At 45.0% G+C, this 19,227-nt stretch overlaps 1 protein-coding gene across 1 annotated transcript in view; it reads right to left on the bottom strand.

Moving 5' to 3' along the window:
• The window catches only part of SV2C (synaptic vesicle glycoprotein 2C), a 454,860-nt gene that overhangs the window by 337,483 nt on the left and 98,150 nt on the right, over positions 1 to 19,227 (bottom strand). Inside the window, exon 2 of the mRNA XM_063963739.1 lies at positions 15,945 to 16,605. Coding sequence (XP_063819809.1) covers positions 15,945 to 16,506 — 562 coding nt within the window. The 5' untranslated portion in view covers positions 16,507 to 16,605. The remainder of the gene's footprint in view (positions 1 to 15,944; positions 16,606 to 19,227) is intronic.

Here is a 19,227-nt window from a genome sequence, read left to right on the forward strand (position 1 = left end):
CCCCCCCCCCCCTCCCCCCCCGTTTTATACATTGGTGAGCTAGGCTACACAAAAAGGCCTGAAAGTCTACAGAAGACAACGGTGGTGGATGATTGCAGGACCTTTTCCATGGTAAAGAAAAATCCAGCCAAGTGATGAATACTCTCCAGTAGGTTGGCTTATCGTTATCTGAGTCTACTATAAAGACTTCACAAGACCAAATACAAAGGGTTCACTACATGGTGCAAACCATTCATAAGCCTCAAGAAGAGAAAAAAACAGATTAGCCTGACATAATAAAAAAAATCTAAAAAAGCCAGCCCAGTTCTGGAAGAGCATTCTTTTGGCAGATGAAACTAAGATTAAGCTGTACCAGAGTGATGGGAAGAAAAAAGTATGGAGAAGGCTTAGAATGGCTCATGATCCAAAGCATGCCACATCTTCTGTAAAATCCAGAGGCAGTGTGATGGCATGGGCATGCATGGCTTCAAATCCTAGTGTTTATTGATGATGTGACAGAAGACAGAAGCAGCTGAATGAGTTCTGAAGTGAATAGGGATATACTGTCTGCTAAGATTTAGCCAAATTTAGCAAAGTTGATTGGATGGCTCTTTTCAATACAGATGGACAATGACAAAAAAATGTACTGCGATAAAAACCCAGGAGTTTTTTAAGGCAAAGAAGTGGAACTTTCTGCAATGGCACCTGATCTCAACCCAATCAAGCATGCATTTCACTTGCTGAAGACAATACTAAAGACAGAAAGACCTATGAGCAGTATAGGCCTGGCAAAGCATAACAAAGGAGGAAAACAAGCATTTGGTGATGCCCATGGGTTCAAGACTTCAGTCAGTCATCGCCTGCAAAGAGTTCTCAACAAAGTATTACAAATTAGCATTTTATTTATGATTATGTTAATTTGTCCAATTGCATTTGAGTCCCTAAAACAGAGGAATGTGTATAAAAATGGCTGTAATTTCTAAACGTCCTACAATATTTTTGTCAACCCCTTGAATTAAATCTGAAAGTCTGCAATTCAATTGCATCTCTATTGTTTCATTTCAAATCCATTGTGGTGGTGTACAGAGACAAAATTATGAGAATTATATCATTGTCCAAATATATATGGACCTAACTGTATATATTTTATATATAAAAATATCGTAATAAAGGGGCAGACTAGATGGATCAAGTAGTTTTATATATATATATATATATATATCAGTGCTTCCCTGATATATATATATGCAGAGCCGGATTAAGGGGATGGGGGTGTCACAGGGGGTATGTACCCCGGACCCTCCTGTCTCAAGGGCCCCCCCGGCTGAGCTGATCTGCCTCAGACACAACTGCCCCTTACACACAGTCGCACTGAGCAGCTGCACGAAGAGTTACAGAGCCACAGCAGTAGCTTTCTGCCTTGCAGGGGCACGCCTCCTCCCAGCGTCACTGAGAAGAGACGAACACCCAGTGCGGAGTAAGTCGGACTAGAAGAAGAGAGGAGAGTCAGACCTCCGGCTTCTGCTGATAACAAGTGCAACAGGTTAAGCTACAAGGAGAGGTGATTGCCAAGCCACCAGCTGCACACAGTAGTAGCGTGTTTCAGTCTTTAGTAGTGGGGGTGGGGTATGAATGCATCTCATGAAGTGTGTTTGTGTCAGTGTGTGTTAGTAAGTGGTGTTGGTAAGTGTGTGTTTCAGTAAAGAGAGTCTCGGTCAATAAGTGGTGTCAGTAAGTGGCACCTGTGTCAGTAGGTGTATTTGTGTTGTGTGTGTGTCAGTAAGGGGTATTTGCATCAAGTTAGTTGTATCTGTGTCAGTAAGGGATGTCTGTCAGCAAATATGTATGATAATGTGCCAATAAGTGGTGTCAGTAAGTGATATCTGCCAGTAAGTGGGTTAGTAAGGGATGTCTGTATCAGTAAGGGGCATGTGTCAGTAAGTGTTTGTATTGTGTATGTCAGTAACAGGTATCTGTGTCAGTAAGCGATGTCTGTCAGCAAGTATGTATTTGCCAATGTGCAGTCTGTGTCCATAAGGGCTATCTGTCAGTACAGTAAGTGGTGTCTGGGAAGGCATTTGTGTCTGTACGTGTGTTTGTGTGAGTAAGAGGTGTGTGTCAGTAAGTAAGTGTGTCTATGTCAGTGTGTCGGTGTCAGTAAGGGGTGTCGGTGTCAGTAAAGGGTGTTTCGTAATTGTGTCTGTCAGTATGTTTGTGTCAGTAAGAGGTGCTTGTGTCAGTAAGGGATGTCTGTGTCAGTAAAGGGTGTCCGTGTCAGTAAGGCAGTATGTGTGTTTGTGTGTGCAGCTATGGAGCTGTGTGAGTGTGTGTGGCTATGGGGGGCAGTGTGTGAGTGAAATTGCATGCAGTTGAGGGAGGGGGGGTCCAAACAGATTTCTTGCTTAAGTCCCCAATGAAGTATAAATCCTGCTCTGTATGTGGGTACAGGTAATTGCTGATGTGGGAGGAGGAGTACACACACAGCAGGTACAACCAGGGGGGTCGGTGCTGACGAGGAGGACCCCTCTGTCTTTAGTGCCCTGGGCCCCCCCGAAGGCTTAATCTGGCTTTGTATGTGTATGTAAATATATATATATATATATATATATATCCACACACACACACACACACACACACACACACACGTGTGTGTGTGTATATATATATATATATATATATTTATATATACAGTAGATGTACACACACAATTACTTTTCAGTGATGAATAATCTTTTTCCGTTTTCCGTTTATTGTTTATAATCACTGTTCTCATTTGAGAGTTGTCAAAATGTTTTTAAATGTTTCAACTGAAGTTTGAATTTAATTAATTAAAAACGCAGGTTGCAAGTCCTTGGCATAACCCTGGTCGACTGCAGGGTCACAGACCTTTCACACATAAGCAGGACCCGGGTCAACTCAGCGTGCCCTGGAAAATTCCTGGGGTTTTGACTATGGCTTATTGTATCGACTCAATCTACAAATGGATAAATATAAATACTGCATTTGAACATTAATGTATCCCAGTAAGTTATTTTATAACAGTGTACCCCGAGTTATGAACAATTCTTCATAAAGATTCTAGAACAGGTTGGTTTTACCTTTAAACTAAGTGCTGCTTTAAATCTAGCGATTAATCTCTCCAAAATCACACCGGCTTCGGTAATTGCCGGCTATTACATTTGGCCCCCAGTGTCAGTGCATTTACCGTATATACTCGAGTATAAGCCGACTTTTTCAGCACTATTTTTTGTGCTGAAAAAGCCCCCTCAGCTTATACTCGAGTCAGTGCAGTGGCAGTGCAGTGCAGTGGGAAGGAGGGACACGGAGGGCACAGCGCGCGCCTTTCCTGTGTCCCTCCTGCGTCTCCGGCGGCAGCGGCGGGTCTATTTTAGGAAGTACCCGTTTGTGAGCTCTGATTGGCTCACGAATCGGCACTTCATTTAACAGACCCGCCGCGGCCGCCGGAGCCGCAGGAGGGACACAGGAGAGGCGCGCGCTGTGCCCTCCGTGTCCCTCCTTCACAAGACAACGCGGGAGCGGCGGAGGGTAAGTTATACCAGGCACTGGGGGAGCATATTTGGCACTTGGGAGGGTGGGGTGGGGGGCATATGTGGCACTGAGAGGGCATGCATATCTGGCAGTATGAGGGCATATCTGGCACTGTGGGGGCATATCTGGCAGTGTGAGGGCATATCTGGCACTGAGGGGGGCATGCATATCTGGCAGTATGAGGGCATATCTGGCACTGTGGGGGCATAGCTGCCAGTGTGAGGGCATATCTGGCACTGAGGGGGCATGCATATCTGGCAGTATGAGGGCATATCTGGCACTATGAGGGCATATCTGGCACTGTGGGGGCATATCTGGCAGTGTTAGGCAATTCTGGCACTGTGGGGGCATATCTGGCACTATGAGGGCATATCTGGCACTGTGGGGGCATATCTGGCAGTATGAGGGCTGTGTACGGCTAGAGCTGCATTTCCCACCCTAGGCTTATACTCGAGTCAATAATTTCCCCCAGGTTTTTGTGGTAAAATTAGGTGCCTCGGCTTATATTCGGGTCGACTTATACTCGAGTATAAACGGTAATATGCTTTTGAATGTGTTAAATACCTAATTGTAACTCCCTTGTTTAATGGGATGAAATAATGTATCCAAACTGTCAGTCTGTGTCAACCGAGATCTGTAATCTCAGAAAACAGCTGTCCGCTGGAAAATATTTAAAATAATGTAGAGATGAGCGGGTTCGGTTTCTTTGAATCCGAACCCGCACGAACTTCACTTTTTTTTTCACGGGTCCGAGCGACTCGGATCTTCCCGCCTTGCTCGGTTAACCCGAGCGCGCCCGAACGTCATCATGACGCTGTCGGATTCTCGCGAGACTCGGATTCTATATAAGGAGCCGCGCGTCGCCGCCATTTTCACACGTGCATTGAGATTGATAGGGAGAGGACGTGGCTGGCGTCCTCTCCATTTAGATTAGATTTAGAAGAGAGAGAGAGAGAGAGATTGCTGTGATACTGTAGATTAGAAGAGAGTGCAGAGTGCAGACAGAGTTTAGTGACTGACGACCACAGTGACCAGTGACCACCAGAGACAGTGCAGTTGTTTGTTTTATTTAATATATCCGTTCTCTGCCTGAAAAAAACGATACACAGTCACACAGTGACTCAGTCTGTGTGCACTGCTCAGCCCAGTGTGCTGCACATCAATGTATTGTATATAAAGCTTATAATTGTGGGGGAGACTGGGGAGCACTGCAGGTTGTTATAGCAGGAGCCAGGAGTACATGATAAATAATATTATATTAAAATTAAACAGTGCACACTTTTGCTGCAGGAGTGCCACTGCCAGTGTGACTAGTGGTGACCAGTGCCTGACCACCAGTATATTAGTAGTATTGTATACTATCTCTTTATCAACCAGTCTATATTAGCAGCAGACACAGTACAGTGCGGTAGTTCACGGCTGTGGCTACCTCTGTGTCGGCACTCGGCAGGCAGTCCGTCCATCCATAATTGTATTATAATATATACCACCTAACCGTGGTTTTTTTTTCGTTCTTTATACCGTCGTCATACTAGTTGTTACGAGTATACTACTATCTCTTTATCAACCAGTGTACAGTGCGGTAGTTCACGGCTGTGGCTACCTCTGTGTCGGAACTCGGCAGGCAGTCCGTCCATCCATAATTGTATTATAATATATACCACCTAACCGTGGTTTTTTTTTCGTTCTTTATACCGTCGTCATACTAGTTGTTACGAGTATACTACTATCTCTTTATCAACCAGTGTACAGTGCGGTAGTTCACGGCTGTGGCTACCTCTGTGTCGGCACTCGGCAGGCAGTCCGTCCAACCATAATTGTATTATATACCACCTAACCGTGTTTTTTTTTTTCATTCTTTATACCGTCGTCATACTAGTTGTTACGAGTATACTACTATCTCTTTATCAACCAGTGTACAGTGCGGTAGTTCACGGCTGTGGCTACCTCTGTGTCGGCACTCGGCAGGCAGTCCGTCCAACCATAATTGTATTATATACCACCTAACCGTGGTTTTTTTTTCATTCTTTATACCGTCGTCATACTAGTTGTTACGAGTATACTACTATCTCTTTATCAACCAGTGTACAGTGCGGTAGTTCACGGCTGTGGCTACCTCTGTGTCGGCACTCGGCAGCCCGTCCATAATTGTATATACCAGTGACCTAACCGTGGTTTTTTTTTCTTTGTTTATACATACATACTAGTTACGAGTATACTATCTCTTTATCAACCAGTCTATATATTAGCAGCAGACACAGTACAGTGCGGTAGTTCACGGCTGTGGCTACCTCTGTGTCGGCACTCGGCAGCCCGTCCATAATTGTATATACCACCTAGCCGTGGTTTTTTTTTCTTTCTTTATACATACATACTAGTTACGAGTATACTATCTCTTTATCAACCAGTCTATATATTAGCAGCAGACACAGTACAGTGCGGTAGTTCACGGCTGTGGCTACCTCTGTGTCGGCACTCCGCAGCCCGTCCATAATTGTATATACCAGTGACCTAACCGTGGTTTTTTTTTCTTTCTTTATACATACATACTAGTTACGAGTATACTATCTCTTTATCAACCAGTCTATATATTAGCAGCAGACACAGTACAGTGCGGTAGTTCACGGCTGTGGCTACCTCTGTGTCGGCACTCGGCAGCCCGTCCATAATTGTATATACCAGTGACCTAACCGTGGTTTTTTTTTCTTTCTTTATACATACATACTAGTTACGAGTATACTATCTCTTTATCAACCAGTCTATATATTAGCAGCAGACACAGTACAGTGCGGTAGTTCACGGCTGTGGCTACCTCTGTGTCGGCACTCGGCAGCCCGTCCATAATTGTATATACCAGTGACCTAACCGTGGTTTTTTTTTCTTTCTTTATACATACATACTAGTTACGAGTATACTATCTCTTTATCAACCAGTCTATATATTAGCAGCAGACACAGTACAGTGCGGTAGTTCACGGCTGTGGCTACCTCTGTGTCGGCACTCGGCAGCCCGTCCATAATTGTATATACCACCTAACCGTGGTTTTTTTTTCTTTCTTTATACATACATACTAGTTACGAGTATACTATCTCTTTATCAACCAGTCTATATATTAGCAGCAGACACAGTACAGTGCGGTAGTTCACGGCTGTGGCTACCTCTGTGTCGGCACTCGGCAGCCCGTCCATAATTGTATATACCAGTGACCTAACCGTGGTTTTTTTTTCTTTCTTTATACATACATACTAGTTACGAGTATACTATCTCTTTATCAACCAGTCTATATATTAGCAGCAGACACAGTACAGTGCGGTAGTTCACGGCTGTGGCTACCTCTGTGTCGGCACTCGGCAGCCCGTCCATAATTGTATACTAGTATCCAATCCATCCATCTGCATTGTTTACCTGAGGTGCCTTTTAGTTGTGCCTATTAAAATATGGAGAACAAAAATGTTGAGGTTCCAAAATTAGGGAAAGATCAAGATCCACTTCCACCTCGTGCTGAAGCTGCTGCCACTAGTCATGGCCGAGACGATGAAATGCCAGCAACGTCGTCTGCCAAGGCCGATGCCCAATGGCATAGTACAGAGCATGTCAAAACCAAAACACCAAATATCAGTAAAAAAAGGACTCCAAAACCTAAAATAAAATTGTCGGAGGAGAAGCGTAAACTTGCCAATATGCCATTTACCACACGGAGTGGCAAGGAACGGCTGAGGCCCTGGCCTATGTTCATGGCTAGTGGTTCAGCTTCACATGAGGATGGAAGCACTCAGCCTCTCGCTAGAAAACTGAAAAGACTCAAGCTGGCAAAAGCACCGCAAAGAACTGTGCGTTCTTTGAAATCCCAAATCCACAAGGAGAGTCCAATTGTGTCGGTTGCGATGCCTGACCTTCCCAACACTGGACGTGAAGAGCATGCGCCTTCCACCATTTGCACGCCCCCTGCAAGTGCTGGAAGGAGCACCCGCAGTCCAGTTCCTGATAGTCAGATTGAAGATGTCAGTGTTGAAGTACACCAGGATGAGGAGGATATGGGTGTTGCTGGCGCTGGGGAGGAAATTGACCAGGAGGATTCTGATGGTGAGGTGGTTTGTTTAAGTCAGGCACCCGGGGAGACACCTGTTGTCCGTGGGAGGAATATGGCCGTTGACATGCCAGGTGAAAATACAAAAAAAATCAGCTCTTCGGTGTGGAGGTATTTCACCAGAAATGCGGACAACAGGTGTCAAGCCGTGTGTTCCCTTTGTCAAGCTGTAATAAGTAGGGGTAAGGACGTTAACCACCTCGGAACATCCTCCCTTATACGTCACCTGCAGCGCATTCATAATAAGTCAGTGACAAGTTCAAAAACTTTGGGTGACAGCGGAAGCAGTCCACTGACCAGTAAATCCCTTCCTCTTGTAACCAAGCTCACGCAAACCACCCCACCAACTCCCTCAGTGTCAATTTCCTCCTTCCCCAGGAATGCCAATAGTCCTGCAGGCCATGTCACTGGCAAGTCTGACGAGTCCTCTCCTGCCTGGGATTCCTCCGATGCATCCTTGCGTGTAACGCCTACTGCTGCTGGCGCTGCTGTTGTTGCCGCTGGGAGTCGATGGTCATCCCAGAGGGGAAGTCGTAAGCCCACTTGTACTACTTCCAGTAAGCAATTGACTGTTCAACAGTCCTTTGCGAGGAAGATGAAATATCACAGCAGTCATCCTACTGCAAAGCGGATAACTGAGTCCTTGACAACTATGTTGGTGTTAGACGTGCGTCCGGTATCCGCCGTTAGTTCACAGGGAACTAGACAATTTATTGAGGCAGTGTGCCCCCGTTACCAAATACCATCTAGGTTCCACTTCTCTAGGCAGGCGATACCGAGAATGTACACGGACGTCAGAAAAAGACTCACCAGTTTCCTAAAAAATGCAGTTGTACCCAATGTCCACTTAACCACGGACATGTGGACAAGTGGAGCAGGGCAGGGTCAGGACTATATGACTGTGACAGCCCACTGGGTAGATGTATGGACTCCCGCCGCAAGAACAGCAGCGGCGGCACCAGTAGCAGCATCTCGCAAACGCCAACTCTTTCCTAGGCAGGCTACGCTTTGTATCACCGCTTTCCAGAATACGCACACAGCTGAAAACCTCTTACGGCAACTGAGGAAGATCATCGCGGAATGGCTTACCCCAATTGGACTCTCCTGTGGATTTGTGGCATCGGACAACGCCAGCAATATTGTGTGTGCATTAAATATGGGCAAATTCCAGCACGTCCCATGTTTTGCACATACCTTGAATTTGGTGGTGCAGAATTTTTTTAAAAACGACAGGGGCGTGCAAGAGATGCTGTCGGTGGCCAGAAAAATTGCAGGACACTTTCGGCGTACAGGCACCACGTACAGAAGACTGGAGCACCACCAAAAACTACTGAACCTGCCCTGCCATCATCTGAAGCAAGAAGTGGTAACGAGGTGGAATTCAACCCTCTATATGCTTCAGAGGTTGGAGGAGCAGCAAAAGGCCATTCAAGCCTATACAATTGAGCACGATATAGGAGATGGAATGCACCTGTCTCAAGTGCAGTGGAGAATGATTTCAACGTTGTGCAAGGTTCTGATGCCCTTTGAACTTGCCACACGTGAAGTCAGTTCAGACACTGCCAGCCTGAGTCAGGTCATTCCCCTCATCAGGCTTTTGCAGAAGAAGCTGGAGGCATTGAAGAAGGAGCTAAAAGGGAGCGATTCCGCTAGGCATGTGGGACTTGTGGATGCAGCCCTTAATTCGCTTAACAAGGATTCACGGGTGGTCAATCTGTTGAAATCAGAGCACTACATTTTGGCCACCGTGCTCGATCCTAGATTTAAAGCCTACCTTGGATCTCTCTTTCCGGCAGACACAGGTCTGCTGGGGTTGAAAGACCTGCTGGTGACAAAATTGTCAAGTCAAGCGGAACGCGACCTGTCAACATCTCCTCCTTCACATTCTCCCGCAACTGGGGGTGCGAGGAAAAGGCTCAGAATTCCGAGCCCACCCGCTGGCGGTGATGCGGGGCAGTCTGGAGCGACTGCTGATGCTGACATCTGGTCCGGACTGAAGGACCTGACAACGATTACGGACATGTCGTCTACTGTCACTGCATATGATTCTCTCAACATTGATAGAATGGTGGAGGATTATATGAGTGACCGCATCCAAGTAGGCACGTCACACAGTCCGTACTTATACTGGCAGGAAAAAGAGGCAATTTGGAGGCCCTTGCACAAACTGGCTTTATTCTACCTAAGTTGCCCTCCCACAAGTGTGTACTCCGAAAGAGTGTTTAGTGCCGCCGCTCACCTTGTCAGCAATCGGCGTACGAGGTTACATCCAGAAAATGTGGAGAAGATGATGTTCATTAAAATGAATTATAATCAATTCCTCCGCGGAGACATTGACCAGCAGCAATTGCCTCCACAAAGTACACAGGGAGCTGAGATGGTGGATTCCAGTGGGGACGAATTGATAATCTGTGAGGAGGGGGATGTACACGGTGATATATCGGAGGGTGAAGATGAGGTGGACATCTTGCCTCTGTAGAGCCAGTTTGTGCAAGGAGAGATTAATTGCTTCTTTTTTGGGGGGGGTCCAAACCAACCCGTCATATCAGTCACAGTCGTGTGGCAGACCCTGTCACTGAAATGATGGGTTGGTTAAAGTGTGCATGTCCTGTTTTGTTTATACAACATAAGGGTGGGTGGGAGGGCCCAAGGATAATTCCATCTTGCACCTCTTTTTTCTTTTCTTTTTCTTTGCATCATGTGCTGATTGGGGAGGGTTTTTTGGAAGGGACATCCTGCGTGACACTGCAGTGCCACTCCTAAATGGGCCCGGTGTTTGTGTCGGCCACTAGGGTCGCTAATCTTACTCACACAGTCAGCTACCTCATTGCGCCTCTTTTTTTCTTTGCGTCATGTGCTGTTTGGGGAGGGTTTTTTGGAAGGGACATCCTGCGTGACACTGCAGTGCCACTCCTAGATGGGCCCGGTGTTTGTGTCGGCCACTAGGGTCGCTAATCTTACTCACACAGCTACCTCATTGCGCCTCTTTTTTTCTTTGCGTCATGTGCTGTTTGGGGAGGGTTTTTTGGAAGGGACATCCTGCGTGACACTGCAGTGCCACTCCTAGATGGGCCCGGTGTTTGTGTCGGCCACTAGGGTCGCTAATCTTACTCACACAGCTACCTCATTGCGCCTCTTTTTTTCTTTGCGTCATGTGCTGTTTGGGGAGGGTTTTTTGGAAGGGACATCCTGCGTGACACTGCAGTGCCACTCCTAGATGGGCCCGGTGTTTGTGTCGGCCACTAGGGTCGCTAATCTTACTCACACAGTCAGCTACCTCATTGCGCCTCTTTTTTTCTTTGCGTCATGTGCTGTTTGGGGAGGGTTTTTTGGAAGGGCCATCCTGCGTGACACTGCAGTGCCACTCCTAGATGGGCCCGGTGTTTGTGTCGGCCACTAGGGTCGCTAATCTTACTCACACAGTCAGCTACCTCATTGCGCCTCTTTTTTTCTTTGCGTCATGTGCTGTTTGGGGAGGGTTTTTTGGAAGGGCCATCCTGCGTGACACTGCAGTGCCACTCCTAGATGGGCCCGGTGTTTGTGTCGGCCACTAGGGTCGCTAATCTTACTCACACAGCTACCTCATTGCGCCTCTTTTTTTCTTTGCGTCATGTGCTGTTTGGGGAGGGTTTTTTGGAAGGGACATCCTGCGTGACACTGCAGTGCCACTCCTAGATGGGCCCGGTGTTTGTGTCGGCCACTAGGGTCGCTTATCTTACTCACACAGCGACCTCGGTGCAAATTTTTGGACTAAAAATAATATTGTGAGGTGTGAGGTATTCAGAATAGACTGAAAATGAGTGTAAATTATGGTTTTTGAGGTTAATAATACTTTGGGATCAAAATGACCCCCAAATTCTATGATTTAAGCTGTTTTTTAGTGTTTTTGGAAAAAAACACCCGAATCCAAAACACACCCGAATCCGACAAAAATAATTCGGTGAGGTTTTGCCAAAACGCGTTCGAACCCAAAACACGGCCGCGGAACCGAACCCAAAACCAAAACACAAAACCCGAAAAATTTCAGGCGCTCATCTCTAAAATAATGGTGATGAATGTCAGAATTTGGAAATCTTAAATTAGACAATACTACAATGAAAGTTATACCCATACATGTATAGATAGTGACTATCTGTCCGGAGTCGTTCTGGCTCCCACAAATTATGGAAGTGCATGGTCATACAATGTATACACTACACAACTTTGCCTGCAGCACTTATGATTATTAATATTTGATCAAATCTGCACAAATGCCTGTCAAAACACTAAAATACATATTACAGTATGATGCAGGTCCACCATCTGGGTATACACAGCTTCCTATGACCTATCCCTTGTCAGCCATTTTGGCTTGGTCTGTCCTGCTATAGTTAAACCGATATTATAACAAAGCTGGTTAACAAACTCTTTGTTTGGGACACACAGATTACATGTACACATCAATGTACATCTGTACATACACATACAGATAATGTATTGATGACTGATTCCTGTAACCGGAAGTCCATAGAATTTTGGACAAACACACTCAGAACACAGTCACAATGCCTTCTCTACTTATACCTCAATATATATTTGAGATAACTGCTCTGGTCCCACTCTTTATAAATCTGCCTGGCAGCCAGTGGGCAGACAGATGATGCTCTCTAGCCACCCTGATCCTGCCTCCTGCCCGTATCATGCGGTTCGTGTCAGTGGCTCACAATAAGAGTCATGGTTGCGCTCTTACTGGGTTCTTAACCTGTGAACAGCTGCTGCAGTGCTGATTGGTGGATGACGCTGGACATTCATTAACCCTTGTTGTGGGTGGGCTCCACACACTATTTGGTGGATGGCTGGAGCAATCCACCAATTACAGTGCAGGAAGTTGAAGCGTGATGGGAGGCTGAGAGTGACCAAGAGAATGGTAAGTTATGGGTTGGGTTACCCCACAATTAATAGTATTACAGTGTTAAAACAATTTTACACATTTAGGCCCTCATTCCGAGTTGATCGGTCGCAAGGCGAATTTAGCAGAGTTACACACGCTAAGCCGCCGCCTACTGGGAGTGAATCTTAGCTTCTTAAAATTGCGACCGATGTATTCGCAATATTGCGATTACTAACTACTTAGCAGTTTCAGAGTAGCTCCAGACTTACTCTGCCTGTGCGATCAGTTCAGTGCTTGTCGTTCCTGGTTGACGTCACAAACACACCCAGCGTTCGCCCAGGCACTCCCACCGTTTCTCCGGCCACTCCTGCGTTTTTTCCGGAAACGGTAGCGTTTTCAGCCACACGCCCCTGAAACGCCGTGTTTCCGCCCAGTAACACCCATTTCCTGTCAATCACATTACGATCGCCGGAGCGAAGAAAAAGCCGTGAGTAAAAATACTTTCTTCATAGTAAAGTTACTTGGCGCAGTCGCAGTGCGAACATTGCGCATGCGTACTAAGCGGATTTTCACTGCGATGCGATGAAAAATACAGAGCGAACAACTCGGAATGAGGGCCTTAATTCAGATATCATAGTGATAAATATATAATACCCCCACCAGTAGAGCAGATGATTGTAAATTGCTTTGTACCACAGGTATATACTAGAAAGCAGCAATTCATCTGTGTCATGTTTATGTATAGCAGAAAGTACATTGCAGAATCTACTAACTGTAAATGTTGGGAAACATTGTCAATTTTGTTCTATCAGGAAATGACTCAAGATCAATAACAGCACGGAGATAATGACACATAAAAGGCATCCTTGACACAAGTGTAGATATACATGCTTTATCAGCAGGCCATTAGGAACGGGAGGCAATTGTGAGACCGCCTGTCGGAATCCCGACGGTCACAATGCCGACGCCGGGATCCCAACAGGCGGTGAAATGCTGACGCCAGAATACCGGCGCCACAGGCTTTTTTCCCTCTATGGGTGTCCATGACACCTATAGAGGGAGAATATAACCTGTGATGAGCGCAGCGAGCCACCGTGCCCACAGCGTGGCAAGCGCCGTGAGCCCGCAAAAGGCTTTCTACTGGTCACCCTGCTGCCGGCATACTGGCGGCCGGGATCCCGCTGTCAGGATCATGCCGCCAGTAATACATATGTATTCCTTAGGAGCACCAGGGAGTAGCACTATATAGGCACGTATAGCCAAATACTGCCTTGCAAATGCCTAGATAATTAGAGAGAAAGAACATTAATATATTTTACACATCAGAGGGGGAATGTGGTAATGGGCAGCTTTTTTATTGGTTTAATACCACGGCAAATCACCAAGGACTTTCCCCTCCTACCTCCACGCACTTAGAGGGCGCACTGTTATACGGTATATCATACCCAGTGAACAGCTGCCAGAAGACTGACTGGTGGTTGGTGCTGGCTTGTCACAAATCACAGTGGGGGAGGGCTGCACATGCTGGCGGATGGCTGCAGCTAGACACCAATCACAGTGCAGGAAATAGAAGCACGTTGACAGGAGGTGAGGGAATGTTAAATAATGTGTTTGGTCACCCCATAAATCTGATTTATTATGTGTACCAATGTTCTTGCTACATATTTATTTATTTATTTATTTATTTATTTATTTATAGTATTATAATTAGAAGGGGGGAAAAGAATGGGGGTGGGGATTGCATTTGATGACAGAATTGCACTTTCTTATTTTCATACATCTAGTGAAGCTACACATACTTTTAGGAATTAAGATCTGGGGATGATTAGAATTCTGGAAGAAGGGATCAGGTCAGAAGGGAAGGAAGGAGGATTACAGATCAGGGGTCTGATGTTATAAGGCTAGTACTAAAAGCAACCCATTGGGAACATAATTCATTATATTATTATTATTATTATTATTATTATTATTATTATTATTGTGTATTTTTATTTTATTTTGCTCTAAAATTGTTGGTGTACATGAAGTATATTTTTGGTTCTTAGTGTGTGTAAAAAATATTTATAACATCTAAAATCTAGATCATCTGAATGTAAATTGTAAACCTGTTTGAACTTTATGTAGATCACTTAAATGTTTTCTATTATATATAGGCCACTATAATGCTCTCTGTATTATATGTTGATCACTAGAATGGTCCCTGTATTATACTGTATATTGTTTGCTAAATTGCTCTATGGTTTCTATTGCATTTTGATTACTAGAATGGTCCCTGTAATGTATATCAGTAATTTGAACTTTTCTTGTATTGTATATTGGTTATTACTAGAATGCTTCCTTTATTCACTGTTGGTTCATACAATGCTCCCTGTACTGTATATTGGTCACTAGAATGACCTCTGTATTGTATGTCACTCACTAGAATGGTACCTCTATTGTAGAATGGACTTTGTATTGTTTAATGGTCACCAGAATTTCCCTGCATGAGTCAGGCAGTGGATGCTTCCCAGCCACCCTGAGTGTGTTCTAAAATACAATCAGGGTGGACAAAAAGCATCACCTGCTTGCCCCCTGACTTCCAGGCATGCAAATGCAGAGTAACCTGCGGCACCAAATTGTCAGAATTCTACCTGCCCCCTGGTCAAGCCCACCACTGGTTTCAGCTGCAAGTATAAAGAGCTAACAGAGCTTTTTCACAGTCCCCATAGACATCTATGGGGACAAATTTTGCAATCATAAAGACTGGGACCACAGCAGATATCTCCAATATATATTGAGGTACAGTTGTGTCCTCTTACATCTTTGCCTGCAATGCATTTGCATCGCTGGCAAAGACTCCCGTCACAGTGTGGCATTCACCATACTTAGAACGCCAAGCATTTGCAGGCAGTGGAAGATACTCCCACTCCCGTATATTACGAGGGGTGACTCGGCCGCAATCTATGGAACGGGTAGTGGGCAGGTATGCTCCCGCTACCCGTAGTTATGTGCTGTCTTTGTGGCTGCGAGCACGCACCCGCTAACTGTAGCAAAAGAAAAGTGTACTAGTGGCGTAGTGTTGTCATGCAGCACTTTTAGGCAAACATGTGTGAGACCATTGTGGCATTGTGACTGTGTTTTTCAAAAATTCTATGGACTTCTGGTTACAGGAATCAGTCATCAATCCATTATTGTATGTGTACGGATGTACATTGATGTGTACATATTTTCTGTCACTAAACTGTGCTTGTATCTTGCATTGGTTACTAAAATGCTCCTTTTATTGTACAGTAACTGAGGATGTTAGGCAAACATACATCACCACTCCTCTGGTACTCCCCATTCTTTACAATGTTCCATATAATTTATAGTTTAAACAGGAGGTCATCTTTGTTGAATTAATACAGTCTACCAGAAAATGCCCCATCACTGAATCCAACTGAATACATTTGTAATGCAAATAACACAAACTGTACTTACCAAGCCACCCAGAGCCTGAATCAGGAATGCACATATCAGTCTCTGCACTTGGCAACACAAATCCAACCACGAACACTTCAACTCCATCAGCCATTAAAGCCATGCCAAGCACAAAGAAGAGAGTCCACTGAAAGCGGCCATGTCCACATTCTTGGATAATTAGTTCATACTGCTGTGCTAGCTCTTCTTCATCAGCTTTCCTTTCGCTTTCTAGCTCACGCCGAGCCTTGTACTCATCAGAAATTGGTTGACCTACAGCAATCATGCCATCTTTTCCTTGACTGGGTATTCCTTGATATTCCCCATCATAGACCTCATCATCTTCATCATGTCCTTCTGTGGCTTCACTAGACCCTTCATCCTCGTTAACTTCTTCATTGTAGTTGCCACGTGTGTAGTACTCCTCTTCATCTTGGAACTGGTCTTGGGTCCTGTGAACATATCCATCATGTTCAACTTCCCTTACTCTCTTTGAGGCTTTGGTGGTGTGTCTCTTTGCTTCCTTAGCTATATCCTTTGCACCTCTCGCTAGTGAAGTCCTATCTCTGTAGTTATCTTCCATTGTGTCCAATTACTAACTACTCTACAACTGGAAGCACAAACCTTTATTTGATGGATTATGTGCCTCTATGATATATTACACCGAATGTGAAGTATGCATCTGCAACATAAAAAGAAAAAAACTATTTTAGCAACAGCATCTCAGAACAGTTGGTGATAATGAAGAAGCCCCTATAGAACTAGCAGCCGTATGACAGCGCTCTCAACTAATGTTTTGTAAATAATTCATTATAATAATCGTTTATTGCTCAAGCATACAAAATGAATAGACTGGTAACTGAGGGGGGAGAGCTATCAAACCTTCTGAAGAGGACAACTAAAAAATTGCCTATAACAACCAACCAGCTTCTAGCTATCGTTTATCAAGAACATTCTGTAAAATGATAGGTAGAATCTCAATGGTTGCTATATGCAAATTCTCTGTGTCCTCTTCGTTTGATACATCTCCCCGTGTTGCATAATTATTTTTTCCTTTAGCAATACAACATTAGCAAAATAATTAGTGATGTGCACCGGAAATTTTTCGGGTTTTGTGTTTTGGTTTTGGATTCGGTTCCATGGCCGTGTTTTGGATTCGGACGCATTTTGGCAAAACCTCCCTGAAAATTTTTTGTCGGATTCGGGTGTGTTTTGGATACGGGTGTTTTTTTACAAAAACCCCTCAATAACAGCTTAAATCATATAATTTGGGGGTCATTTTGATCCCATAGTATTATTAACCTCAATAACCATAATTTCCACTAATTTCCAGTCTATTCTGAACACCTCACACCTCACAATATTATTTTTAGTCCTAAAATTTGCACCGAGGTCGCTGGATGGCTAAGCTAAGCGACCCAAGTGGCCGACACACACACCTGGTCCATCTAGGAGTGGCACTGCAGTGTCAGACAGGATGGCAGATTTAAAAAAATAGTCCCCAAACAGCACATGATGCAAAGAAAAAAAGAGGAGCAATGAGGTAGCTGTGTGACTAAGCTAAGCGACCCAAGTGGCCGACACAAACACTTAGCCCATCTAGGAGTGGCACTGCAGTGTCAGACAGGATGGCAGATTTAAAAAATAGTCCCCAAACAGCACATGATGCAAAGAAAAAAAGAGGTGCAATGAGGTAGCTGTGTGACTAAGCTAAGCAACCCAAGTGGCCGACACAAACACCTGGCCATCTAGGAGTGGCACTGCAGTGTCAGACAGGATGGCAGATTTAAAAAATAGTCCCCAAACAGCACATGATGCAAAGAAAAAAAGAGGTGCAATGAGGTAGCTGTGTGACTAAGCTAAGCAACCCAAGTGGCCGACACAAACACCTGGCCCATCTAGGAGTGGCACTGCAGTGTCAGACAGGATGGCAGATTTAAAAAATAGTCCCCAAACAGCACATGATGCAAAGTAAAAAGAGGTGCAATGAGGTAGCTGTGTGGCTAAGCTAAGCGACCCAAGTGGCCGACACAAACACCTGGCCCATCGAGGAGTGGCACTGCAGTTTTCTAACGAGAGGATGAGTGCTTCCATCCATGTGAATCTGAACCACTAGCCATGAACATAGGCCAGGGCCTCAGCCGTTCCTTGCCACTCCATGTCGTAAATGGCATATTGGCAAGTTTACGCTTCTCATCAGACACTTTTAATTTTGATTTTTGGGTCATTTTACTGAACTTTTGTAGTATACTTGACGACACAGAGGTAGTGCAATGGACTACTGTGCCGTACTGCTATATATATACTGGTGGTCACAGCAACATTATGCACTGTCCCCTCCTACTATATACTGCGCACAACTAAAATGCAGCACAGGTATGGATGCATAGTATACTTGACGACACAGAGGTAGAGCAGTGGACTACTGTACCATACTGCTATATATATACTGGTGGTCACAGCAACATTCTGCACTGTCCCCTCCTACTATATACTGCGCACAACTAAAATGCAGCACAGGTATGGATGCATAGTATACTTGACGACACAGAGGTAGAGCAGTGGACTACTGTACCATACTGCTATATATATACTGGTGGTCACAGCAACATTCTGCACTGTCCCCTCCTACTATATACTGCGCACAACTAAAATGCAGCACAGGTATGGATGCATAGCATACTTGACGACACAGAGGTAGAGCAGTGGACTACTGTACCGTACTGCTATATATATACTGGTGGTCACAGCAACATTCTGCACTGTCCCCTCCTACTATATACTGCGCACAACTAAAATGCAGCACAGGTATGGATGCATAGTATACTTGACGACACAGAGGTAGAGCAGTGGACTACTGTACCGTACTGCTATATATATACTGGTGGTCACAGCAACATTCTGCACTGTCCTCCTACTATATACTACAATGCAGCACAGATATGGAGCGTTTTTCAGGCAGAGAACGTAGATATTTTCAGCACACTGAGCACAGATATTTGCAAGCACACTAAGCACAGATATTTGCAGCACACTGAGCAGATATTTGCAGCACACTGAACACAGAAACTGAGAGAACGCAGCCACGTCCTCTCGCTATCATCTCCAAAGCACGAGTGAAAATGTCGGTGATGCACAGCTCCTTATATAGAATACAAATCTTGCGAGAATCCGACAGCGGGATGATGACGTTCGGGCGTGCTCAGGGCCGTCTTTTCGTATGGGCTCAATGGGCACTTGCCCAAGGGCCCCAGTAGTATAAGGGCCCTAGGCTGATAGTTGAGGGTCCCCTCTTTCCAGGGGT

The sequence above is a fragment of the Pseudophryne corroboree genome, chromosome 1 (assembly GCF_028390025.1).
Source record: "Pseudophryne corroboree isolate aPseCor3 chromosome 1, aPseCor3.hap2, whole genome shotgun sequence".
Classification (NCBI taxonomy): Eukaryota; Metazoa; Chordata; class Amphibia; order Anura; family Myobatrachidae; genus Pseudophryne; species Pseudophryne corroboree.